The sequence below is a fragment of the Gopherus flavomarginatus genome, chromosome 1, assembly GCF_025201925.1.
Source record: "Gopherus flavomarginatus isolate rGopFla2 chromosome 1, rGopFla2.mat.asm, whole genome shotgun sequence".
NCBI lineage: Eukaryota > Metazoa > Chordata > Testudines > Testudinidae > Gopherus > Gopherus flavomarginatus.
The window spans coordinates 366,941,579-366,968,904 of NC_066617.1; the positions used below are offsets into that span (position 1 = coordinate 366,941,579).

A 27,326-nucleotide genomic window follows, 5' to 3' on the forward strand; every position below is an offset into this window, starting at 1 on the left:
GCCCCAGTGCTAGTGCACCATTAGCCCAAAGTGAGTTCAGCTCAGTAACCTGTATTTAGATGCTTGAGGGAATAAAAAAATCAACTCTAACATTCCACAGTGGAGAGAGGAGGGTGTGGAACTGGTGCTTCTGGCTCCACAAGGAGACTGCACCACCAGGCACAGATACCTGTCCCCAGCCTCTCTCAATTCACTGGGTTTTGGAACCCATGTCCCTTGTCTAGCAAGTACCACTCAACTGAGGTTGAGTCATTTCTGTCACAAAGCAGTCCCACAGCTCGGCAGCATGGGATGAGGTAGGCGTGCCTATGCAAATACACTCTCTGAAATTCTTTCCACCAGATGTCAGGGTAGAGCTCATCCTGACTCTGCTTACATCTGTATATCATTAATGCATATGAAGGTATGAGAATTGTGTAGTATGGTTATCACTAAAACATGCTGTAAGTTGAGGAAACAGCCAGATATTCGCTCCCCAGAGGTAACAGCAAGGAAAATAACCAATGCCCAGATGGGGTGTCAAACAACCCATCAACAGCCATTGTCCAGCAGGAGGGCTACAATTCGGTGACTCACCCGCACGAGGCCACACCAAAGGAATTGCTCAAACTTGCCTGGAGATTCAGCAGTGCCTCCAGACATGCCTGGACTTGTGTTCTCCAAGCACATGGAACTCAGGGCATAAAACAGAACAGAGCAGGACCATGCTTCGCCATTCTCCTGCCCCCACCCATGCTGCAAGCAACAAGGACACTGAGAAGACTTAAGTGGAGGAGACTGACCCAGATATCAAGGGTGAAATCTGTGTACTATGAAGTGCAATATCCAGTGGGGTGAGAAAAACTGATTAATCTAGATGTTTCCCTGTCTAATAGGGTTGAGAGTTTAGACTGCACTTATATTTTATTTTTTATTTTATTTTGGTAACTTACTCTGACTTTTTGCGTATCACTTAATATCACTTAAAATCTGTCTTTTATAGTCAATACATTTGTTTAACTGTTTATCTTTACCAGTGAGTTTGCCTAAAGTGTGTGGCAAATGTGCTCAGGTTTGCAAAGGCTGGTGTATGTCCACTTTCCATTGATGAAGTGGTGAACCAATTAATAAATCTGCACTGCTTGTCCTGAGCAGTGCAAGACGGTATATTCCTGAGGTACAGTGCTGAGAGCTGGGGGGAATTGGCTCTGGTGCCTTTCTCTGTGTGATTCATGTGTGACTCTGGAAGCATTCATGCAATCTAGTTGGGTGTGGGGCCAGGGCTGCCCAGAGAATTCAGGGGGCCTGGGGCAAAGCAATTTTGGGGGCCCCTTCCATAAAAAAAAGTTGCAATACTATAGAATACTGTATTCTCATGGGGGCCCCTGTGGGGCCCTGGGAAAAATCAACATTTAAAAACCCTCTATATCTCAGCACAAACCCAGTTTTGAGAACTTCTTTTCAAGTCACCTTTACAAGGTATCACTGGTTCTCAGCATCAGCTAGTGCTAAAAGGCACTAAAGCTCATTATAAGGGTTGGACAAATATTTTCCGTCAAAACTTTTTTTGGATCAAAAACTAGGGGTTTTTAAAAAGTGGGAAAAAATCACAGACAATATCTGCTTTCCTTCAAAATTTGTTGTGGTTTTTTTTAATTGAAAAGCTGAAATTAGTCTGCCAAAACCTGAACATGATTTGGGGTTTCAGAAGTGTGTGGCCAGATATTTGCTGCTTGCTGTGTTTGATTGTTTAAAGAAACAATACAAAAATTCTGCTTAAAAACATCCAAAACTTTTGAACCATCTCAGCTTGTGACCGAACGCCTGAGCCCATCCAGTCAGAGACTTTTGCAGGTTTCTGATACTCTGCTGGCTTCCTTGACTCATATCTGTCCCCATAACTTTGAGTTCATTTAGGTTAGAACATAAGAACATACCAATGCCAAGTACCTCAGAGGGAGTGAACCTAACAGGTAATGATCAAGTGATCTGTCTCCTGCTGTCCATCACCACCCTCTGACAAACAGAGGCTAGGGACACCATTCCTTACCCATCCTGGCTAATAGCCATTAATGGACTTAACCTCCATGCATTTATCTGTTTCCTAGAGACTGGCTCCATGGGGTCCCTCACAAACTGACAGACCTCCAAATGCCCGCGATCCAACCCCCCCTTCCCCTGACAACCCTCCCCCCCCCCCAAACCTCTGCCTCCTCCTTTTCTCCTGACTGTCCCCAGGACTCCCTGCGCCTTATCCAACCGCTCTGATCCCTTGTTGAGCTGTGTGGAGAAGGATATTCTATTTTGCAGAGGATTTCAATAGGGAGGATGGAGCCCTGGATTCCGAGCCAGTGTGGCAGGTGAGTTGTTAGGAGCCAAGCAGGTGACCTGGCAGAAAACCAACTCCACAAAACACTTGTATTTCAACAAATGCTAAACTTCAAAGAAACACTTCACTGGAATATTTCTGACCAGCTCTAGGTCCTAGGACTGGGTGCGTTGCTGTGTTTAAACTCCAAATGCTTGGTCCGTTCTGCTCCATTCCACAAGCAAAGTATTTGATCTTGAGAAGTATTTTATGAGCCCCAGGCTTGAGTCATCTCTGGCAGCAATGCTTTATCACATGCAGAGAGAGAGAGTAAATGTCTGCAGTGGCAGGGAAAAGCACCTCAGCTTTGTTTTGGATTTGGAATATTAGCAGTGAGCCCCTAGAAAGAAAGCATGGGTTTGTGGTTAAGAAGCTGGTTTGGAGTTTGCGCGATGTGTGCTCAATACTGGCTGTCACAGACTTTCTGACTCACCTGAGGCAAGTCATTTTATAGCCCAGGCCTCAGTTCCCCAACTCTAAAATGGAAATAAATCTTTCTTTGTTGGTCTTGTCCATTCAGATAAGAAATGTTGTGGGGCAGGGTGTCTGTACAGTACCTAGCATCATGGGGCCCTGATCTTACCTGAGCTCTCTAGGTTCTGTTGCAACATTAATAATCCCCCAAGAATGCACTCCTGTGCACCAGCTGGTCCTGGATCTCAAGAGATGAAAAAGCAAGTCCAGCAACCTCCATGGCTATCTAGTCCCTATATCTTTTCATACCAAATTTCAAGGCAGAGAAATTCTGTTAACACCCTCATTAAAACCTTGATTATGATGGAAACACTGACTGGGCATTAGCTACATTGGTGCAAACCTCAACAGTATAACTATAGTACAGAGGTAAAAGGACGCTTCAGTCCCCAGGACTCCCTGCTCCTTATCCAACCCCTCCCTTCCAGCCCAGGCCGCTCACCCCCTCTCCCGGAGCCTCAGCGCGCCTGTCCAGGAGCGTCCCTGGATAGCGCTGCAGCCGCGTGCCCCTGGCAGGGCCTGAGCTCCTGCCCGCTCAGAGCTGTGTGGTAAGGGAGCGGGGCTGTGAGCTCCAGTGGGACCAGAGCTCCTGCTGCTCGACCCGGAGCTCGCAGCCCCACCCTCCTTATCATGCGGCTGTGAGTGGGGAGGAGCTCAGGCCCCGCCAGGGGCACGCGGCTGCAGCGCTGTCCAGGGACGCTCCTGGACGCGCGTGCTGAGGTGCAAGGGGGATGGCGAGGGCGAGGGGTGAGCCTTAGCCCTTCTCGTGGGGGCCCCTGCAGGGCCCAGGGCCTGGGGCAAATTGCCCCACTTGCCCCCACCCCCGGGCGGCCCTGTGTGAGGCTCCACATGTGGTTGTGCTGAGTGATAACAGCACCTAGAGGGGTTTGCTGCTGGTCACTAGCAAGGCATTGTGAGAGATAACCCAGGCTGGAGAGAGTTCAGGGGGGGCACAGTGGTCCCAGAGTCCCAGTCTGCACCCTAGAGATCCCGTCACACCAAATAGCATTTATTATTTTGTCTCTTTCTCATTCCTGGATGGCCAGTTTCTTCCTTGAATCTGGGGTAGTGATGCGTCTTGAGGTGGGTTATCCAAGAGCTGTTCCTTCCTGAGGCTGCTTGTCCAAGAGCTCTTCAGCTTTTCTGGTGGTCGGTAGAATCTGTCCTTTTGTCCTTCCAATCTAAGAATCTTTTCTTCCAGCACAGTTCCTCCACGAGGACTCTAGTGAGAATGTCTAAGCAAAAAGGTCAAGTCTCTGTACTATAATGTTCTCAATATGGTCAAGAAAAAAGAAGTTTTGTAGAAACCTTGACATTAAACGCTTCCGTAGATCAACTATCCAGATTCCAACCCACAATGTTTGGAACCTCATTCTGCTCCTTACTGCACTACCCTAATTGAATCCCTGTGGCTGATATCGTTACAATTCTTATCCATTAAAGCAGACTTCCTGAGAACTACTGTTGCCAATCGGATGAGTTTATGAAGTTGGGAGCTTTCTCTGAGGAGGCCCGTTCAGACATGCAGTCCTCCCATCTGTCATAGCACTCACTTGCAAAGTAAATTCAAGAAACGTTCTTTTTCTGTCAAGCATGAAAGTCTAATCTGTAGGAGCACTGATAAAGTCAGGGCAGAGAAGTCATGTCTCCTGTATTGAGACCAGCTAGATGGCCATGTAGCCATAAATTCACCAAATTCTACATATTGGTCATCTAATCATTAGCAAGTGCCATTTTTTGGCAGAAGCCTTTTGCATGCCTCAGCGTACAGGATATATAATTTACCTCATTTTGGTTGTCCATATTTAAAGGATGATTCAGCTTCCCACCCTGGAGGCACATTGCTGTGAAAATCCCATTGTTAAGGCTCTGTAGACCCTAGCTCCATGTAGAACAAAAAAAAAAAATTGTTTTGCCTGAAAATTTCCTTTTCTTGAGTAATATGGTCCATAGATCTGGCCCATCTCAGAGACAAATGGATCATCCAGAATAGAGAGAGGAATTGATATCGAAATATTCAGGTTTATTTTGTTAGGGAGACATATCCCTGTGCTCTGCATTAGGAGAAATTGTTGTGATTTCACTTTAAAGTATAGTTAACACAATCCGTAATTTAAGAAAGTAGAATGGAATCATGCCAGCAGTGGACATTGTCTTGATTGATGGGAACTTCAGGGGTAGGGCACTCCCATATTGCTAATGACTGACAGATCTGCTTCTGCCTCCAAGTTGTTAAGTAGGCTGAACTACCCCTTGTAACAGATCTGTAGACCTTATTACTCAAAGAAAGGAAACTTGTAGGTAAGCACGAATACATTTTCTTATTCAGATGTCTTACCACGTGTGACCAAAGCAAACATTGTCAGCTAAGACCTTGTCTACCCTAGGAGAGTTTTGCTGGTATAGTTGTACTAATATAGTTATGCCAGCAAACTCCTTTAGGGTGGATGCACTTAACTGGTATAAAACGGCTTATAGCAGGTCTTTTACCAGTGTAGCTTTCTTGGTAAAATATCACACCATTAACTGACAGAGCTATGTTGGTAAATTTCTAAGTGTAGACCACTCCTAAATTTCAGGGAAACAACATTTACATCTGAAGCCTACCCGTGGACATCTTTTTTTTTTTATTAAGTTAAATTCCATGGGGCATTTCCTGTACCCAGAGGGACGTCAGTATTCAGGAGACCCTGTTCCAGAAGGGGCTGACAGAGCCCACAGCACTAGGAAATCAAGAAAACTAGACCAATATTCCTTATTTAGACATCAGAGTATAAATGGGACCTGATACGTAACCATGATAATTGTAGCTTATATGCTCAGGGCTTAGCTGCTTACCTAATTTGGGAAGACCTTTTCTCATGGTATATTGGCAGGGGCCTTGGGGATTTTTATTTTTTCTCTGCGGCACTGAGTTGGGAGAGGGGGTCATCCATTAGGATCTGCTGGGCATATCGCCCATTGCCTGATTTCCTGTGGTTACAGAGGTTGGGTTGTGGGAGATGGAAACTGGTGCTTTCCATCTTCTGTTCTATATTTATATTACACAGTGACATACTGGAATTAGTTCAGTATCAGTGTGAGATGTCCTGTTCCAGCACTCATGCCATAACTACAGCCGGGATTTTAAATGTGCCATCCCTGTGTAAAACTACAAACATTTGTCAGGCCTTCAAAACACAACAGTGATGAACATGATATGAGAACTTGGACTCGTAGGTTGATACTTGGTGAGACACTGAAAGTGTAATTGGAGAACCTAGCTCTAGGTGCTTTTGAGAGAGAATGTTGTATGAAATTGGAGAACATACATTTATTTATTGTAGACAAACTCTGGGTCCTCTGCTCTTGTAACTGAAATTGAAAAAAGTTTGTGGTCCTTCATCTCTTGGTTGCTAAGCCTCAAGGTAATAGCATCCTGTTTATAAGGCTGGTACCAAGCCACACCTGGGGAGTGTGCAGATACAAGCCAACATCTAACGGAGATCAGAAGTTAAAGGTACACCCACCAGGAAAACTGCTGCTCTCCTGCATGGTAGTGCAGCTGTCGTTTCTCACTGATGAATATTTTGGGATGAGTGACGTTTATGGCTGTAGTTGCGTTAGGTTCAGAAACTTCGGCAGCTGTATTTCCTGTACATTACAAGTGACCATGCAATTCTAGACACACCCTTTGTTCCTTAGCCATTCTGCTAAGATTCAATCGGAATGCTAGTTTTAGTGGTGGGTTTTGTGATGTGGACACCTGTCCAATGGGAACCAGACTAAGACCCACCAAACTCATTTAATGTAGTCCTCAGAAGTGCCATCAGAGGGTAAAAACTTTCAGTCAATAGCAACCTGGAATGAATGCGATCTAGGTACCTGCTAGGTGAAAGGCTCTTTGTGCCATCAACAAATTCCTAACCGAAAGCCTCTACAATTTCCATGCAATTCTATGTGACCCAGTCATCTGTCTTTGTCTTTATCTGATAGAGACACCTTTATTTCCAGTAAACAGTTAGTGATCATGTGGTGCTGTACCATGACTCATGCGCAATAATAACTTACACAGGCACCTGTATTCTGAGAAAAGTGCCAGTGCTCGTACATCTCTGACTCACCAATCCTATTTTATCTTCCATGCTCACTTACAAGCACACTCACCTGTATTTCTTGCCTGTCTCACTATAGCATGTGATCAGCTAATATGCTACCTGCAGTACCAAATGCTGTCATGCCAGGCATTGGGGCACTGGTAGCAGCTGAGAGAATTGCAGTCAGTGTTTGCTTGGGGAAATTACATGCACCTGATGCTTTATTTGTGTTTTAAACAGTCTGGAGAGAGAGGAGTGGTAAACCTGGAGAGTAAATCTGGGTGTGGGTGGGACTAGGCCAGGAGCACAGGGTCATTTGAAATCTGATAGCAGCTGCAGTGGTTTTTTTTCATAAGGATGTAAGAATGGTCATAATGGGTCAGACCAGTGGTCTGTCTAGCTAGTTATCCTTCCTTCTGACAGGGGCTGGTGCCGGATGATTCACAGGGAATGAACAGAACAGGGCAATGATCGAGTGATCCATCCCCTGTCATCCAGTTCCAGCTTCTGGCAGTCAGAGGTGTAGGGACACTGCCACCATGGAGTTGCCTCCCTGATCATCTTAGCTAATAGCCGTCGATGGTCCTATCCTCCAGAAACTTACGTAATTCTTTTTTGAACCCAGTTAGACTTTTGGCCTTCACACCATTCTCTGGCAATGAGTTCGACAGGTTGACTGTGCATTGTGTGAAGCAGTACTTCCTATGTCTTCTCTTTTCTAAGCTAAAAGTCCCAGTCTTTTTAATATAGAAGCTGTTCTGTACCTTTTCCTGGCTGGTGTTAGCTGTATGTGGCTAGAGATCTGTACTGGTAGCCAAGGTATCTGTGAAAGCTAACGGGGGCAAGTAAAACTAATAATAAAACATTTAAAAACAATTGGTGTGAATTTAGTGCTGGCAAAAGATTTCAGATTGACAGACCAAGAGACATAAATCTCACTTCAGTTCATACTTAGGCCCTGATCCAGCCAATTATTTAATTAAACATGTACTTAATTTTTTAAGCGTACGAGTAGTCTCATTTCCTCTGGGTTTTTAGGTATCAAGTTGATAGATGCCTTAATAAATGCCAGTTTATCGAAAGATACTGTTCATATGGCAGCAGTGCAAGATCCCTCTGCTGCCAGGATGCCTGTTTTGTTTTAGAAGGACCATCATGAAGTCAGAGGGGAATTCGATCTCCAAGGCCCTTTTGGGTATGTCTATGCTGCAATTAGACACCCGTGGCTGCCCCAGGCCAGCTGATTCGGACTTGGGCTAAGGGGCTCTGGGATCCTCCCACCTCGCAAGGGCCTCTATGTCTACTCCACAATTAAATGACTTCTTAGCCTGAGTCAGCTGGCACAGGCCTGCCATGGGTTTTTAGATACACCCTTTGTTCCTTAGCCATTCTGCTAAGATTCAGTCGGAATGCCAATTCTAGTGTTGGGTTTTGTGATGTGGACACCTGTCCAATGGGAACTGAACTAAGACCCACCAAACTCATTTAATGTAGTCCTCAGAAGTGCCATCAGAGGGTAAAAACTTTCAGTCAGTAGCAACCTGGAATGAATGCAATGTAGGTACCTGCTAGGTGAAAGGCTCTTCGTGCCATCAACAAATTCCTATCCGAAAGCCTCTAAAATTTCCTGTAAGCATGACACCTGTGTTTTTGAATCAGCATTCTCTACTTATTAAGTATGAGGCACAATTTAAGGTGTTGGTTTATAAATATAAAGCTCTAAATGGCCTATCCCATATTTAATGGAAATACCATCTTTTTATTGAATAATTTATATGTATAAAACAAAATGAATAAAATAAATTTAACTAAACCCACAAAATGTCCTGTGGCTAAGCACTACTGTAATAGACATACTAATGTCGTAATGATACACACTAAAATATGTAAGAAATAAATCCCACTAAATACATACTAAAAAACAACCCTGAAATCCTTCCCCCAGGCTAAAACTGATAGGTAGATTATTGGGGAAAACAAAGTCTCTGGCCTCTTGTGGAGAAGGCCCTGCCTCCCGTGCACTCAAGCTGATCAGCATTTCCAGCACTACTGCAGGAGCTCGTCCCTAAGATAGATTGGCCCAGGTTAGGCCCTGACCCATTCTTTTTTGTCAGGATTTGCGGCTATCATAAAGACCAGCTAGTCTTACTTTATATTTGTGGGTCTGGAACACTAAAATATCCCAGTGTATTCCTGCCCCAAACACTTTTCTTGCTTTTCCAAATGCAAGATGAGGAGTGAGATGGAAATTCTTGTGATGGGGGCTACCTAATGCTAGTGTTTTCTCCCCGAACAGAGTTCTGTCGAATTGATGAGCCCTTGTGCCACATCGAAGATGAGCAGCTCAGCTTTGAAGCTGTCTGCAATATCCACAAGCAGATGGACGATGACGCCAATGGCAACGTGGATGTAGAGGAGAGCGATGAGGTTAGTTCACAGCTACTTTTCTTTCTTTCTCCCTCCTGTCCTTCCTCCCCTTCATGCCTTCCTCTTTAGGAGGGCAGCTCTAGTTTGGATAATACTGTGTCGGGGTGGCCAAAGATCAGCTGATAACATTTTCCAGAGTAGTTGTTGGCTGTCTTCATCTTCAGCCTGCAGAGACTGAAGCTCCCAGAATTCCATAATAAGAGACCAATCCTTGCCCTGAATTGAAGGGACATGCAAAGACACAGAGATGTGACTTGTCAAAGGTCAAGAGAACCTAAGTATCATGACTCCGCAATCCAGTACCTTATCCATTAGACCACACTACCCCCCAGCGTGATACGAGCGCTGTCCACTAGACGAGCGATCTCACTCAAATCACCACGAGGGCCATGTGAGGACTAGTACATTGGCCCGAGGGCTGCATCATTGACACCTTTTCTTACAAAGATACAAAAGCCTCCCCCTGCTCCCGTTCCTGCCCCTACTCCACCCCTTCCATGAGGCCCCACCCCTGCCCTGCCTCTTCCCACCGATTCCCTGCCCCCATGCCAACCCCCGCCCCAACTCCACCACCTCCCTGCTGCATTCCAACCCTTTCCCCAAATCCCCATCCCGGCCCTGCTTCTTCTCCACCTCCTTCCCTGAGCATGCCACGTCACCGCTCCTCCCTCATCCCTCCTGGAAAGTCCTAAGTGCTAGGAGGTAGGCGGAGGAGTGGGGATGTGGCGTGCTCAGGGGGTGGGAGGCGCGGGGTGAGGGGAGCTTGGCTGCTGGTGGAGTTGGCTCCTATGGTGGGCCACAGGAAATAACCCCATGGGCCGTGTGTTTTGAGACCCCTGCACTAGACCCTGGTACCTCCTCGAGGCAATACAGCAGAGTTGAGCTCTGTGTACATGCTGTCCACCTGGAAGTGCTTCGGAAGGGAGGAGGGGTCGTAAATGGGACAGTTGGATCCTTTTAAAAGAAATTACAAAAGTGTAATCTGCAATTTCTGTGATGTGAAGTGAAGCCTTTGTTTTCTCCCTTTTGACTGGTTTGGTTGGTTTACTGTGATGTTGGCTCTTGTATCATGCTCTGCCTGCTGAAAGCTCTCTACTAACATTGGACTGACTAATCCTCCCAACAAGAGTCTCTGCCCCACCTCGCCCCCCACCACCCCAGTGAGGGAGTATGATCCCCGTTTTGCAGAAAAGGAAGTGGAGCCCCAGGGAATTTAAATACTTCCCTGAGCCCACACGGTAAATCCATGTGTCACACAAGCCCATAATAATGAAGCAGGTCTTCCTTTTAAAAATATTTGCCGCAAAGAAAAGGCTCATCAGTCCAAAATGTGAAACCGTGGCAATTCAGAGCCAGCGTCTGCCCTCCTCGCTTGATGGGGCAAGTTGTTTGTTCTGTCACTACAGAGCTCTTCTCTCTTTGTCTCAATTTCACTGCCCAGACTGATCAAAGAGCTCCCATCTGGATTCCCTGTCACTGTGAGGAAAACATTTTGTACAGTCCCTTTCCCTGTCTCAGATGACTTTTTATAAACTCTAGAGTTCTAATCCTGGCTCTGCTGCTGACTCATGGTATGGGCTTGGGTCAGTCAGTTCACTTGTCTGCCTCACTTTCCCCATGTGTAAAGTGGGGACAATATTGAAAGCATTGAAAGAGTTGAGGATTAATTAGTAGGTTTTGTATAGCACTTTGAATATGCTAGATGACATTATATAAATGCTATGTAAAGTATTGTTAATCTACAAATTAGTTTGCAGGTTCTGATGCAAGAATCTGTCTTGTGTGTTCTTTGTATTGTCACTTTACTCTGGCCTCTATGTGCTACTGAAATGCAAATAATTACTATTATTATACTCCCCGTGGACTCCTTTCTGGATGGTTTTCTGAGCCTTCCCAACCCCTGGCTTGGCTGTATATTGACGTTGCCACCATTACTACTATCTAGTTTAAAACACTTTAAATATCCAACCTTTTCAGTCTGTTCAGACAACTAAATATGTCATCCAAGCCCTCTTCATCTCTTGTCCTGATGCTGAATCGTTGCTTCCAGTCCATTCAAAATGCAGCTGCTAAGATCATATTCCTTACCCATAGAGCTGACCACATCACCCTCCACTGGCTTCTCTTCTCCACGATGTCAAATACTTCTTGTCGTCACCTTCAAGGCTCTCCCTAAATCTGGCCTCCGGGCTTCTCTGACCCTGGTGTCATGTTGCAGGCCGCTCTTTCCACTCCTTCAGTGACACCAATCATGTTGCCTCCTTTGTCTGTTTCTTGTCTTTTTGGTTTTTTTCCATGCTGCACTTACACCATGAATGCCCTCCCAGAGCTAATCTGCAAGGCCATCTCCCACTCCAAGTCCCTCTTTAAGACCCACTTCTGCTATGATACTACAAGAAATTAGCCAATTAATGTGATTACTTAAAGTAGATACAGTAGAAAACACACACACTCAAACAACTTTAGGCAGATAAGTCTTCCTTATTGCGTTATGCCACAGGCTAGCCCTCATTCGTAAATGTACACTCTTTCTGAAGTTCCCTGCCATCTTCTCCCCAGGCCTGTGCTGTGATAACTGTTTAGTTATCCTTCCATTCCGTCATGTCTCATATTTAGTTTGTAAACTGCTTGGGGCAGGACTTATGTCTTCCATGGTATTTTCTGGGCTGTTTTTTCCTGGAAATTTTGTAGTGCTGTCACAGCCTTCTTGAAACAGGCCATTAGAAAATAAATATATAGAAAAAATGACCCTCCCCAATGTACAGAGGAGAATATTTCCTTCTTATTATGGATAAACATTGATTTTTTTCTTGGAAATTATAAAAGCTTTGTATTTCAGCCAGCTGAAACGCTAATTTTCAATGGGTTGCCCACCTACAACTTGGCTGTGAATTAAAACTCAGCTAGAAGATGAGAAATTACAGCATCCTTTAGTCCACTAGACTGTCTTCCTCAAATTCTCCATCTGTTTTGCTCAACTGTAGGGCAGTCACAGCCTCAGCACCTCTGCCGTAAAGAATTTGACTTTGTCATCATGTTCTCTGTGGCTTGATGAAAGAGGAGAACACCAGAAGCCATCAGCAGCATCGACTTAGTTCTCAATTTGAGGCCCAATTGCACATTCCTGCCTGCTGCAACAACTGTTGGAAATAAGCCTAAATCCTCCCCTCACACTCTTGTGCCAAGGGCTGCTAATGGTGCAGGCTTAGTTTGATTGTCTATCTCCTTCTCTTCTCTCTCTCTGCCTATTGCCCGGGGAACAGGATTTGCAGACCAGTGACCTTTCATATGTCAAGAAGATGACTGCTCAACAGCTGTAAAAGAGGAAAGTCAGCCTTTGTGATGCAGAGCCATGTCGTTCTAGTTTTTAAAGGTCTCTTGCACGTCACTGAAGCTGTGAGAAGGGTTTTACCCCATGCTTTACTCTGCCAGATACATGCAGCTCTGACATGGTGGGTTAGAGGTCAGACGCTGAGGTTTGCTACTTGGGTGACTTCTCTGAGAAACTCACAAGGGATCAGTAAAGTTTTCTCAAAGCTTGGAAGTTAATTGTAACATGAAAAGGCAGATTTTCAGTAGGAATGTAGTTGTGTGCTTCTTGCAAATAAATCTAGAACTCTCAGATATATATATTTAAGTGGAGGTGGGGTAGCTCTACAACATGCCCAGATGGGGCACAAACACAGGCTTTGTCGGGATGGTGTTATCAGAGACAAGCCCCCTTCATTGGGAATGACCTACATGAGACTTGCAAATCTCACCTCAGGTATCCCAGCTGATCTCATCTGGTGAAGTAAAGCACAGAGAGAGAACAGCATCTCTCATACCCAGGACCCAACCATAGCAAGCATAGTAACTGTAGCATAAATTGCACCTGGAAACAAACTGGAAGCCAATGCAGACAGTGGAGCACATGGCAAAATGTGCCACTCCATGTGTGAGTCATCAGATAGCTGCATTCTGCACCAGCTGAGATCTTAAAAGGGTCGTCACCCATGTAGAGCACACAGAATGAATCTAATCTGAAATTGACAAAGGCATGGCTAGCTAGTGAATTCCACATCTGAGAGGGAAAAGGGCACCCTCTTAGACAAGTGTGGATGGAGAATGTGCTCTGCCACCATTGGTTTGTGACCCTCCAGCAGCAGCAGAGAAGCCACTAACCTGAGACCCAACATAAGAAGGCAGTTGTATGCCATCAGTTGAAAGGGCACACATTACCTGAAAATGCCCCCGTGGTGCCATTGTATGCCACCAAACTAGTGAGTAAGTGGGGAGCAAAGTTGCTTTGCGGTTTACTTTGTAGTAGACTTACTTCTGTGTCAGAAGGCAAAGTATTCAAGTCTCACAGTGAGTTTTGAACTCCTCCAGTGCGAACAGTCTGTTATGATTATTTAACTCCTTTTAATCTTTCCTTCCAAGCTGGCCCCTTTACAATTTTGGTTGTTCTTCTCTGACTTCCCTCCAGTTGGCATACTCCTTTCTAGAATTGATGATTTAACATCAGTGACCATCTTCTGATTCAAATTTGAAAAAACAGCAAAGCTAAATATTAATTTTTCCTCGTCTGTGGAGAGTATATAACATAGTCAAGGTTTTGAATTTGTATCTGCTCTCAGAATCCAAGTGATTTCCTTGTTGAATTTACTTTCAGAATAGCTTGCATCGTTTGCATTTTATGTGCAAATATTGTTCTATGCAAATATTTCTATGTAAGTATGGCTCTGTAGATATGTATTGATCTTTTGCAACTGCAGGAAACACATCATCATCTCTGTTTGCTTATTGGCAGAGTTAAGTATTGCAAAGTGCTGTGATTCCAGACTTCACAATGCAATGCAACACCTCACTAGTAGATGTAATTCATTGCCACTGGCGAAGCTTACATGGGAATCTGTGTCCAGAGCTTGCCTCTGTGTAAAAAAACTTGTAAATTATATGGTCAATGCTAGCCTGCCTGGACACGTCTGCATCGGAAGCTAGACTTGCCTGTTGAGTCATTGTTCTCCATCTTTCAGGGCTATAAGATCCTCCTTATTTTGTCATGTATTTAAAATTTTTCTTCATTGGTGGCTGGAGGCCAGCTCCTGGGCAGATTATTTGAATGGATATAAATGCTCACAAATGTGAACCCGTATGGCTGTGTTTTATGTCTAATTTTCAGAGTAAACACAGCAGTTGTTCTGAGGATGTGAGGGAGATTTCCAAACCTCTGAGCCATTCTTTTTAGGTGACAAACCTGAGGAACTGTCCCAGATTGAGGTGTCATTAGAGGAGGTTTTGGAACAAATTGATAAACTAAACAGTAATAAGTCACCAGGACGAGATGGTATTCACTCAAGAGTTCTGAGGGAACTCGAATGTGAAATTGCAGAACTACTAGCTGTCGTCTAACCTATTATTTAAGTCAGCTTCTGTACCAAATGATGGGAGGATAGCTAATGTGACCCCAATTTTTGAAAAGGACTCCAGGCCAGTAAGCCTGACTTCAGTACCAGGCAAACTGGTTGAAACTATAGTAAAGAACAAAATTGTCAGACACATAGATGAACATAATTTGTTGGGGAATAGTCAACATGATTTTTGTTAAGGGAAATCATGCTTCACCAATCTACTAGAATTCTTTGAGGGGATTAACAAGCATGTGCACAAAGGAGATCCAGTGGATATAGTGTATTTAGATTTTCAGAAAACCTTTGACAAGTCCCTCACCAACGGCTCTTAAGCAAAGTAAGCAATCATGGGATAAGAGAGAAGGTGCTCTCATGGGTTGATAACTGGTTTAAAAGATAGGAAACAAAGGGTAGGAATAAATGGTCAGTTTTCATAATGGAGAGAGGTTAATAGTGGTGTCCCAAAGGGTCTGTACTGAGGTCCTAGTCCTTTTCAACATATTCATAAATGATCTGGAAAAAGGGGTAAACAGTGAGGTAGCAAAATTTACTGGTGATACAAAACTACTCAAGATAGTTAAGTCCCAGGCAGACTGCAAAAAGCTACAAAAGGATCTCTCAAAACTGGGTGATTGGGCAACAGAATGGCAGATGAAATTCAGTGTTGATAAATGCAAGGTAATGCATGTTGGAAAACATAAACCCAACTATACATATAAAATGATGGAGTCTAAATTAGCTGTTACCATTCAAGAAAGAGATTTTGGAGTCATGGGTAGTTCTCTGAAAACATCGAGTCAATGTGTAGTGGCAGTCAAAAAAGCAAACAGAGTGCTGGCAATCATTAAGAAAGGGATGGATAAAACAGAAAATATTGTATTGCGTCTATATAAATCCATGGTATGCCCATATCTTGAATACTGCATGCAGATGTGGTCGCCTCATCTCAAAAAAGATATTTTGAACTTGGAAAAGGTTCAGAAAATTGCAGCAAAAATGATTACAGGTATGGAACGGCTGCTGTATCAAGAGAGATTAATAAGACTGGTACTTTTCAGCTTGGAAAAAAGATGACTAAGGGGAGGGCTATAACAGAGGTCTATAAAATCATGATTGGTGTGGAGAAAGTAATTCAGGAAGTCTTATTTACTCCTTCTCATAACACAAGAACTAGAAGCCATCAAATGAAATTAATAGGCCGCAGGTTTAAAAGAAACAAAAGGAAGTATTTTTTTCACACAACGCACAGTCAACCTGTGGAACTCCTTGCCAGAGGATGTTGTGAAGGCCAAGACTATTACAGAGTTCAAAAAAGAACTAGATAAATTCATGGAAGGTGGGGCCACTAATGGCTTTTAGCCGGGATGGACAGGGATAGTGTCCCTAGCCTCTGTTTTCCTGTTCTGCTCATTCTGTTCACCTGGCATTGGCCACTGTCGGAAGACAGGATACTGGGCTAGATGGACCTTTGGTCTGACCCAGTATGGCCGTTCTTATGTTCTTCTAGGGCATTAAATTATCCTGAGAATAACTGTAGAATGTCAGGCCATTTTAGTAAAATTGTGTGAAAACAACTGAGGTAATAGTCCGTTCGGAGAATGCCATCATTTTACCTGTCCACAGTTGACACCAGGAGCAAAGGCTTGGCCTGAGATACCCACCGCGTTAGTGTGAACAGAAAAGCAACTGGAAAAACTGTCAGTAGCTCACACATCAGGGAAGCTGGACCACCCAGCTCTTTAATTTAATGGTAGCCAGTGACATCAAAGGGTATGGGAGCTATTTATTTCTTGTGTGTGGAAGTACACATAATAATGTAGGCCAAGGGAAGTTCTCTAGCAGGATCCCTGTGAGCCCTAGTTAGTTGACCTGAGCTCTAAGTCTCGGTGATGCAGGATTGGGTTTTTTTGCTTTGTAAACGGACATAATCTGGCTTGCTGTCAGCATTCCCGGGTTCTGTTGAAGATGGGCTTATTTGTGCATAATAGAAGAGGCCTTAGTCCTGGGACCAGACACTTTGTCATAAAAGCAAAGCCTTAGAATTGCTTTCCAATTCCCCAGTGCGCAAATTGGGAGTCAGCTGCTGGATTGTAGAGGAATATCCCTAATGCTAGAAAGTCCCTGTTTCTGAGTCAGTTGCCTTTCTGTCCATCTTTAATAGTTTCCTCTGTTAACTTTCTTGAATTAGTGAGGGGGAGATTAGGGGTGATTTTGAAGGTTGAGTGCAGTCACCTCAGTGAGAATTCGTACATCTTCAGCAGATGTTCTGAAAGGCCAGCAGACCTGAAAGTCCTCCTGCTGGCTTTTTTGAGATGTTGAGTTATCCCTCCACTCAGCTTGCTCCGTTCTTGTGAGCAAGCTTGAGTTGCAGAGTTATGGGGCAGTTGTGATGTCTGCATGCTCGTGAGCGCAAATGAAACCCAGTGCTCTGGCTTTGTAGTGAGTTAGTCTTTGCTCAATTGAGAAATTGGGATTTTATCCACACTGCAGCCATCTTTTCCATGGGGAATGTAATTGACACAATTTTTTTTCTAAATTAGGGTCTGTTTTTTAAAAACAACAACAACAAAACCTATATTTAAGACCAGTGAAAATTTTGTCTGTCAACCTTAAACTGTCCTTTTAAAGCATCCATTGTTTTTTCCTTCTGTTGAGATGAATTTTCATCAAGTTTAAATATGATAGCAGTGACCTCAATTAAAGAGAGAGCCCTGGCTCTTATGGGAAAACCCTTCTAATTAGCAACCTATTTATGATCATACTCAGTCAAAGGTGGTTCCAGTTCTGTTTAAGGACACCCATGTCTTATGATTTAACTGAACAAACTTTAGTTTGTGGGATGTTTTTTCTATTTAAATTCCAGGTCTGTAGTGACCAAAATATCCACAGCCAAGATTTCTAGAGCTGGATACAAAATTTGTATCTGCATCCAATCTGCGATCCGCAAAATGATCCATGGATATCTGCAGATTTGTAGAGTTCTAGATACAAAATTTGTATCTGCATCCAATCCATGATCCACAAAAATGGTCTGTGGATATCCACCTCTTTGGATGCAGATATCTGCGGATATAAAGCAGCCTTGTGGAGAAGTAGATGAACCTTTCACAAAGTGTGGCTGCCAGAGGGTTAAAATGTTTATTGAGATTATGCAAATATGTAAACTGATTTATAATTATGCATTTTTTTCTAAAGGTGCCACATAATTTCTCTCAGGAATCTGAAATTCTCATTTTAGAAATGTCTCTGAAGCTTGTGGTTGCAAAGAAAACTTTCTGGCTGTGAACCTAAAGGAACCATTATAGTGATGTCATAGTCTGCACACAGCCAGAAATAATAGTTCTGATAAATGTTGGACTTGCTCCCGTTTAGCTACCCTGGGTTTTAACATTGAAGCCTAGTGGTGATAACTCGGAGATTGGTGAAAGGGTAGTTATCTGATGCTATTTATCAGTAACTTTAATTACAGTGGCTTGAACACTTGCACTAGTATATCGCACATGATCTGTGTGGCCATATGCTAGAAACTAGGAGCTCCTATATTTCCTTTGCGTTCCCCACCTCCCCTAAGCCCCTCCCTTTACTGAAATCCTCAAGTTGTCTGTACTTGGCTGTTAGCCAAGATGGTCAGGGATACAACCCCATGCTCTGAGTGTCCTTAGTTTCTGATTGCCATAAGCTGGAAGTGAACGACGGGATGGATAACTTGATGATCACCTGTTCTGTTCATTCCCTCTGAAGCACCTGGCATTGGCCACCGTTGGAAGACGGGATGCTGGGTTAGATGGACCAGTATGGCTGTTCTTATGGAACCTGTTCACCCCTTAATGTAAATGTTTTTTCTGCACAGTGCTAGCCAGTTTCTTAGTCCCCTGTTCTTTTTCACGTGTACAGATGGTGTTCTCTTACGTGTGTTGACATTTGACAGCTCTTGCTGTGTTTCACAATTCTCATTCCAGTTAGTTTTGAAACCCAAATGATTTTAAAAGAAAGTGTAACAATGCAGAGTGGCTGTTGACTGCTATGTCCAGCAGTAGTCTCTTCTGCTTATGTTTGCCATTCCCTGTAGTGGTAATTCTTTTCATCATGCTTCCAGATTGTATGCTCTCTTCTTGGGCTTATTTTTGACATTGAGATTGCTTTAGAGGAGTTTGTTGGCTACATTGTGAAGCAGCCATAGGAGAATATATATCTGTGAATTTATCACATGCATATTTATCTGTGAAGTTATAAAACTTGCCTCGGTTGAAATCTCTTTGTTCTGTAATGTGATGGCAACACACTCTGTGGTTCCTCTGCACTTGGTGACCTTCCCTGCAAACAGTTACAGAAAAGGAAATCTAATTTTAACACGCAAGTGAGCTTCCATTTTTCATAATTTAACTGCCTTTAATGTGTCAAAGCAGTTAGTTTGTCTGGAAGATGCAGTAGGAAATAAAGTTGTGGTATATTGTGCCTCTGCTCTTTGTGCAGGTCACTAGTAGGTCACCTTAACAGCTTGTCAGAGGAGTTGGGAGTCTTGTAACACTATCAAATCCAGCTTTCTTCTTCCATGAGAGAAGTTGAAAATCCCGTACAGCACTGTCCTCTTCTGAGAGTACTCGGAAATCTGGTTTGATGGTGCTCAGTTTAAGGAAAGCGGAGAGATCACTTTTCCTTTCTGTGCTCCCTGAGCTAAATATACAGAGCAACAGCTGATCCTCTGTGTCCCTGTGGGTGTTTACAGGCACTCTTAGCAGCCCGTTGTGGCAACTCCAGATGACATTGCTGCATATCCCATGTAGGTCACAAATCAAAAAAGGGGGAACTAGACAAGTTTGCATCTTTTGCTTTGCTCCTTTCTTTGGCTCACCTGTTTACTAACTTAAAGCTATTCTCCCTTGAATGGGAGTGATGGCTTCGTGTCTTGTGAAGTTTGTAACCATAATGGAGCATAAACTAGTACTGCTGAGAAGAACTGAAGGGAGGAGCTGATGTCACACGGTGTGGTGATCAGATTTTCCCTCCGCCTTTGTAACTTCAAAATGTTCAGCTAAATCAGGGCTCTGCAACCTTTCAGAAGTGGTGTGCCGAGTCTTCATTTGTTCACTCTAATTTAAGGTTTTGCGTGCCAGTAATACATTTTAACGTTTTTAGAAGACCTCTTTCTATAAGTCTATAATATATCACGAAACTATTGTTATATGTTAAGTAAATAAGGTTTTAAAAATGTTTAAGAAGCTTCTGTCATAACATTTTTCCCAGATCTGGACCTTAGCGTCCAAAATATGGGTGTTAGCATGAAAACCTCCAAGCTTAGTTACCAGCTTGGACCTGGTAAAGCTGCCACCAGCCAGGAATCTATACAGTGCCTGGCGCACTGTGGTCTCCCCAAAACCTTCCCTGGGGGACCCCCAGGCTCAGATTCCTTGAGTCTCACAACAAAGGGGAATAAACCATTTCCCTTCCCCCCTCCGGGTGTTCCCTCCCTGGGTTCCTGGAGAGATATACAGAAGCAAGCTCCGTGAATCTAAACAGAGGGACTCCACCCTCCCTGTTTCCAGTCCTGGAAACACAAGTACTTCCCCCGTCACCCAGAGGGTATGCAAAGTCAGGTTAGTAAATCTAACACAAAGAGATTTCCCCCCCTGACTTCTTCCTCCCACCAATTCCCTGGTGAGCTGCAGACTCAATTCCTTGGAGTCCCCATTAAAGAAAAACTCCAACAGGTCTTAAAAAGAAAGCTTTATATAAAAAGAAAGAAAAGGACATAAAAATGGTCTCTCTGTATTAAGGTAACAAATACAGGGTCATTTGCTTAAAAGAAAAAAAATGAATAAACAGCCTTATCCAAAATGAATACAATTTAACACATTCCAGCAACTATACACATGTAAATACAAAAGAAAACAATATAAACCTTATTGTCTTACTATCTTTGTACTTACAACTTGGAAACAGAAGATTAGAAAGCTGGAGATAGAAAAATCACTCTCATAGCCGAGAGGGTCAGACCCAAGACAAAGAACTCACACCCAAAACTTCCCTCCACCCAGATTTGAAAAAGTCTTGTTTCCTGATTGGTCCTCTGGTCAGTTGTTTCAGGTTACTCCTTTCCAGGTGAAAGAGACATTAACCCTTAGCTCAGGTTACTCCTTTCCAGGTGAAAGAGACATTAACCCTTAGCAAAAATTAAAATGCAGAGCCCCTCGGACTGGTCAGTGCGAATGCCGCTGAAAATCAACTTGCGTGCCTCCTTTGATATGTGTGCCATAGGTTGCCTACCCCTGAGCTAAAGCAATATTGTCTTTTCACCACTATTCAGCAGAGCTATTCAGAGCAAAAAATAATTTTTTTTAAAGAATATTGTATAGTATACACTGTGTGTATACATATCAACTTGCATAAATGCAGCATCAGCACCTAATACATTTGAAAACAGAGCAAGGTAAGTCCCTTAGAGTGCCTGGTAAAAAGGGATTTTGCTTGCCTAATTTTACAACTAATCACCAAAGAGAGTCTCTTTTTTCTCTTTTGTGTAATTGCCTTTATGGATCATCACCCTGGGAGTCCTGCATTCTGCTGCAAGGGTGTGGAGTAATGAAATAAAGTTGGTCAAGCTCAAACCATGTGTTCTGATGCAAATTTCAATTGACTGTACATGTAAGGTAGAAGAAAGGTTCTGGAGGCCAAATTTAGGCTGCTAGGTAAGAGAGAGAAGTCCAGGACCTCATTGCTAGCATTCTCTGAAATGCTTCCAGTTTGCCCTGCAGGGCCAGTTAGACAGGCAGAACTGCAGGGTCTCAGTGTGTGGATGAGATGATGGTATAGGGAGAAGGGATTTAAGTTTATTAGGAAGTGGGGAACCTTTTGGGAAAGGAGGGACCTATACAGAAAGGATGGGCTCCACTTAAACCAAAATGGGACCAGATTGCTGGCATGTAAAATTAAAAAGTCATAGTGTGGAGTTTTTAAACTAAGAGTTTGTGGAAAGCTGAGAGATGCTGAGGAGCAGATGATTTGGATGGAGATATCCCTTAGGAGAGGATCTGTTAGCAGGGATTCTCTATATCCTACTAAAGTGGAGAGACTACAAGTTGATAAAGTACAGGTATGAACCGAAGAGAAACAGTCAAACGAAAAAGAGTCCTAGTCAGTTACATCACATAATGGCAGACAGCTGAAATGTGACACATTTTTTATAAGTGCTTGTATATAAATGCTAGAAATCTAAATATGAAGATGGGTGAATGTGAGTGCCTGGTATTAAATGAGGACGTTGATATAGCAGGCATCACATAAACTCGGTGGAATGATGATAATCAGTGGGACATGATGATACCAGAATACAAAATACATAGCAGGAGTGGCCAAACTTAGTGACCCTCCAAGCCGCATTCCACAATCTTCAGAGGCTCGAGAGCCAGGACATGCCTGCCGGGGCTCGCGGTTCTGCCCTGCTCCTGCTGAAACCTCAAGCCCTGGCAGGCACCCTCCCGCAGTGCTGAAGCCATGAGACATATCTTCCCCTCCGCCCCCCTGCTCTGGTTGGAAGAAGCTGGAGGTGACACATGGGGGGCACATGACCAGATTTTTGCCAGGGTTTGCTGGCCAGGCTCTGTCACATGGTGCTGCCAGGCCCTCTCCCTGCACAGCAGCTACTGGAGCCGTCAAGCTGGGAGCTGTGGCCCTGGGGAGAGGCAACCGCAAACAGCTAGGAGCTGCAGGGAGAGCCATTGCATTTACTGCTGCCTCTGCCCATGGATATAAAGCAGCAGCCTCTCCTGCAGCTCCCAGCTCTTTGCCTCTTTCCACATAGAGCTAACACTTGGGAGCTGCAGGGAGGGGCCGCTGAGAGTAAGAGGGGTGTGTTTGTTGGGTGTGGGCAGGGGGTGCGTGATTCAAGCTGTTGGAGGGGGCAAACCTTTAAATTGTGCCCCCCACTCTCAGCAGGCACCAGTCGTCTCTGACAGAAGTGCTGAGCTTCCTTTCCCCAAGTCTGGTAAGCGGAGAAGCTCTGCGAGCTCCACTTTTGATACAGAGAAAGGACAGTGTAGGTCGTGCTGGTGGGGGAGTGGCACGACCTGTGAAAGAAAGCATAGAGTCAAACATAGTAAAAATCTTAAATGACTCAAACTGTACCATAGAATGTCTAGGGATAGAAATTCCAGGCTTGAATAAGAGTATAGCAGTAGGAATATACTGCTGGCCAGGATGGTGATTGTGAAGTGCTCCAGGAGATTAGAGAGGCTATAAAAATAGAAAACTCAATAATATTGGGGGATTTCAAGTACCCCCATATTGACTGAGTACATGTCTCCTCAGGATGGACTACAGAGATAAAGTTTCTAAACACCATTAAGGACTGCTTCTTGGAGCAGCTAGTCCTGGAACCCACAAGAGGAGAGGCAATTCTTGATTTTAGTCCCAAGTGGAACACAGGGTCTGGTCCAAGAGGTGAATATAGATGAACTGCTTGGTAATAGCAACCATACTAAAATTAAATCTAACACCCTTTTGTGTGGGAGAGGGGAAATATCAAAGAAGCTGACCTCAGCAGCGTTTTAACTTCAGAAAGGGGAACTACACAAAAGTGAGGAAGCTAGTTAAGTGGAAAAGGTACAGTCACAAAAGTGAAATGCCTGAAAGCTGCATGGGCTCTTTTTAAAAAAACACCATAATAGAGGCTCATATTAAATGTATACCCCAATGAAAAACAAAAGTACCACTATGGTTAAACAACAAAGTAACAGAAACAGTTAGAGGCAAAAAGGCATCCTTTGAAAACTGGAAGTCAGATCCTAGTGACAAAATAGACAGGAGCATAAATTCTATCAAGTGTAAAAGTATAATTAGGCAGGCCAAAAAAAAATTTGAAGAGCAACTGGCAAAAGACTCAAAAACTAACAGCAAAAAGTTAAAGTACATCACAAGGAGGAAGTCTGCCAAATAATAAGTGGGGCCACTGGACGATCAAGATGCTAAAAGAGTAATCAAGGAAGATAATATGACCATTGCAGAGAAGCTGAATGTATTCTTTGCATCCCTTTTCACTGTAGAGGATGTGAGGGAGATTCCCGCACCTGAGCCACTCTTTGTAGGTGACAAATCCGAGGAACTGTCCCAGATTGAGGTGTCAGTAGACAAGGTTTGGAACAAACTGATAAATTAAACAGTAATAAGTCACCAGGACCAGATGGGATTCACCCAAGAGTTCTGAAGGAACTCAGATCTGAAACTAGAGAACTATAAACTATGGTATGTAACCTATCACTTAAATCAACCTCTGTACCAGATGACTGGAGGATAGCTAATGTGACACCAATTTTTGAAAAATGCTCCTGAGCCGATCCCGGCAATCCAGGCCGGTAAGCCTAACTTCACTCCTAAAGAACAGAATTCTCAAACACGTAGATGAACACAATTGGTTGCTGAAGAGGCAACTCAGTATTACAATAGATGTACTCCTGGGTGAATTCAGAATCGTACTTGCTGACGTTAGTGATAAAAATACGTTTTTACTGCTTTTTATGACTCTTTAGCTCTGCAGAGCCAACCTCCAGCCTTCATCAGTACCTAACACCTAATTGCCTCTGGCACTGCCAGTGAGAAGACACTGGCAGACTACCTTAGCATCAGGTCTTTTGCCTATGACTCCAGTACTGAAGAGAATATCCACTTTGGATGACCTTGATTTTAGAATCAAGGACTGAGGATTTCTTAAGTCCCTGTCTACAGTGGTGTAGCTTTTGGAAACTGGTTTAAAGTTGGTTATGTTCTAACGATGGGTTTGTAATTTGTTCAGTGTTTTGATTTACAGAAAAACAGGAACAAAAATTGCAGAGTTGGGTTAGATGCATAATAACATGTCGGCTTAAAGGGGTCACATTATCTAATTGTAGGTACCTAATAATATAGTCAAGCATTTTATGCCCTTGCTAGATGAATTGGCACTGGTCTTGTACATTTGATTTTGTGCTTTTGTTTATTCACAATAATAAGTTCCGTCGGACAGTGCCTATAGAGCATATTAATGTCCATGCATTTTCAGTCATGTCCGGTTGGGCCTGCAATTGCCAGTTTTACACAAGCAGCTGAGACCTATCTTTTTTAAAATGTAGCTCTTGGTTTCCAACTGCTCTGTGTGAGCTTTGAAGCAAAGCAGGAAAGAGGCTCCAGGGAAGAGCTTTTGTGAAGTAAAGCTGGAACTCTGTGGGAAACTTGACCCTAGAGACTTGGTGGTAAAGTGTCTCTCATACCAGATCTGTATTTCACAGTGTCTGAGGTGATATCTGGGTCAATTGACAGAGACCTGCAAATCAAAACTGGTCAAAATCACATTTATATTTTTGTCCTGTTACACTGGAGTACACCTCTACGCCGATAGAACGTTGTCCTCGGGAGCCCAAAAATCTTACCGCGTTCTAGGTGAAACCGTGTTATATCGAACTTGCTTTGATCCTCCGAGTGTGCAGCCCCCCCCCCCCCCCAGCACTGCTTTTCTGCGTTATATCTGATTTTGTGTTATATTGGTTTGTGTTATGTTGGAATAAAGTGTAGTTTACATTTCTTGCTGTGACATACAGGAGAATGCCTGGGGCACTGTAATCCAAAGAAAAGAAAAGATTGGAGTCCAAAAAGCCTGAATAGTTTTCTATATTAATTAAAAAATATATTTCCTTTCTTTTGCAAGTATTTTATTGGATACAACCTGATTTGCCTTCCCACAAATAGAACTTTCCAAATGCACTGGAGAGGATGTTCATGTTTAGCCACTTCAGCATACCCTGTCCAGAGCAGGGATGAGTAATACTTCTGTATCAATATCTTTGAAACACACTAACTTGATGCTACTGAGTCTGAGTTTTTGCCAAGTTCAGTTCAATGTCTCATTCTCAAAATGAAGTTCTCCTGGTTTGTTTTCTCAGGGGGCTCCTGAAAAATTGAATATATCAAGGGAGTAACAGATCACTAAATCCTCTTCTTCCTTGGCTGCTTCTGTTGATTAGGTGGTTTTAAATGTTGCTCATTGGGCCAGAGGTCTCTTGTGTACATTACTGGTATGATATAAATCATTGCTGGTAAAATGTGCAGATGACACAACATTTAGTGGATGGTAAATGATAGCTTGTATATAGTGCGATCTGGATCACTTAGGCTCAGTTGAACAATACAGCCAAATGCAAGATCCTGCGTCTAGGAACAAAGAGTTTGGGGCATACTTAAAAGATGTGACACTCTGTGCAGTGAGACTGAACTTAGGGATATTGGTAGACAATCAAGCGAATATCGGCTTCTAACTAAGGAGGCTAATGCAACTGTTAAATGTATAAGCAAGGCGAGTTTAAGTAAGAGCAGGGAGGTGGGATTACTTCTATATACAGTATCCATAAGACCATCACTGGAACACTATGTCTGGTTCTAGTATCCATTCATCAGAAAGGATGGTGAAATTGAAAAGGATTCAGAAAGAGTTACAAGATGATTCAAGATCTGGAAAACCTGCCCTATGGTGAGAGCTTTAAGGTTAAGGTTAAATGGTGACTTGATCATGGACAATAAGTACCTACACGGTCTTTTTAATCTAGCACACAAGGCAAAATGCGATCCAATGCTTGGAAGCTGAAGCTTGACAAATTCAGACTAGAGATAGAGTGTAAATTTTTAACAGTGAGGGCAGCTAACCATTGGAACAATTTACTAAGGGATGTGGTGGATTCTCCATTCCATGAAGTCTTTAAATCAAGACTGGATGTTTTTCTAAGAGAGATGAGATAACTCAAACAGAATCACAGAATCCTCGAAATGTAGGGCTGGAAGGACCTCAAGAGGTCAAGTCCAGTCTCCTGTGCTGAGGCAGGACCAATTATACTTAGACCATCCCTGACAGGTGTTTGTCCAACCTGCTCTTAAACTCAATGAAGTGGATTCCACAGCCTTCCTGGGAAGTTGTGTGTTTGCTGCAAAAATTATTGGGTGATTTTCTATGGTTTGTGTTATGCAGGATATCTGACTAAACGGTCAATAAAAATCTATGAATTAATGACTAATCCTTTTGTATTTTTTTTCTAGTTCCTGAGGGAAGACTTAAATTATCATGACCCAACAGTCAAACACAGCACCTTCCATGGGGAGGATAAACTCATCAGTGTGGAAGATCTCTGGAAGTCATGGAAAACGTCCGAAGGTAAAAATTCTCATATCTAAACACTGATGCATCCATTTTGTTTGTATTTTCAGCAGAAAGATCATGGTTGGTTCCAGCCTCTTCTGTCACTTTTTACATAGACTTAGTTTTCCAGAGGGATAAGAGGAGCACGAATAAAATATCTGGAGTGGTCAATTGAAGCAGAAAATTGAGTGGATACAGAGAACAACAATACAGTTGCATTCAGCACACCCTTAGTAACTGCCAGATAATAAGTTACATGCTGTCTGAGAGAAACCCCACAGAAATCATCTAAATGTGAGGACTGTTAGACTGTGGAATTGTTTTCTGAGGACGGTATTGATAGCTCCATTTCAAATTAGACTGGACAGACACTAGAATTGTATCCTTTAGAGCATGAGTTCACAGAAACATGTAGGAAACCAGTGTGACTTCTGGAAAACAAGTAGGTATTATCTGTT

The 27,326-nt window shown here is 43.3% G+C and overlaps 1 protein-coding gene across 7 annotated transcripts in view; it reads left to right on the forward strand.

Annotated features, from left to right (window-relative positions):
- Positions 1-27,326, forward strand: part of STIM1 (stromal interaction molecule 1) — a 179,625-nt gene that overhangs the window by 75,328 nt on the left and 76,971 nt on the right. For all 7 annotated transcript variants that reach the window (XM_050968508.1, XM_050917830.1, XM_050969267.1 and 4 more), the window contains 2 exons: positions 9,194-9,324; positions 26,769-26,883. In XM_050968508.1, the coding sequence (XP_050824465.1) occupies positions 9,194-9,324; positions 26,769-26,883 (246 nt within the window). The remainder of the gene's footprint in view (positions 1-9,193; positions 9,325-26,768; positions 26,884-27,326) is intronic.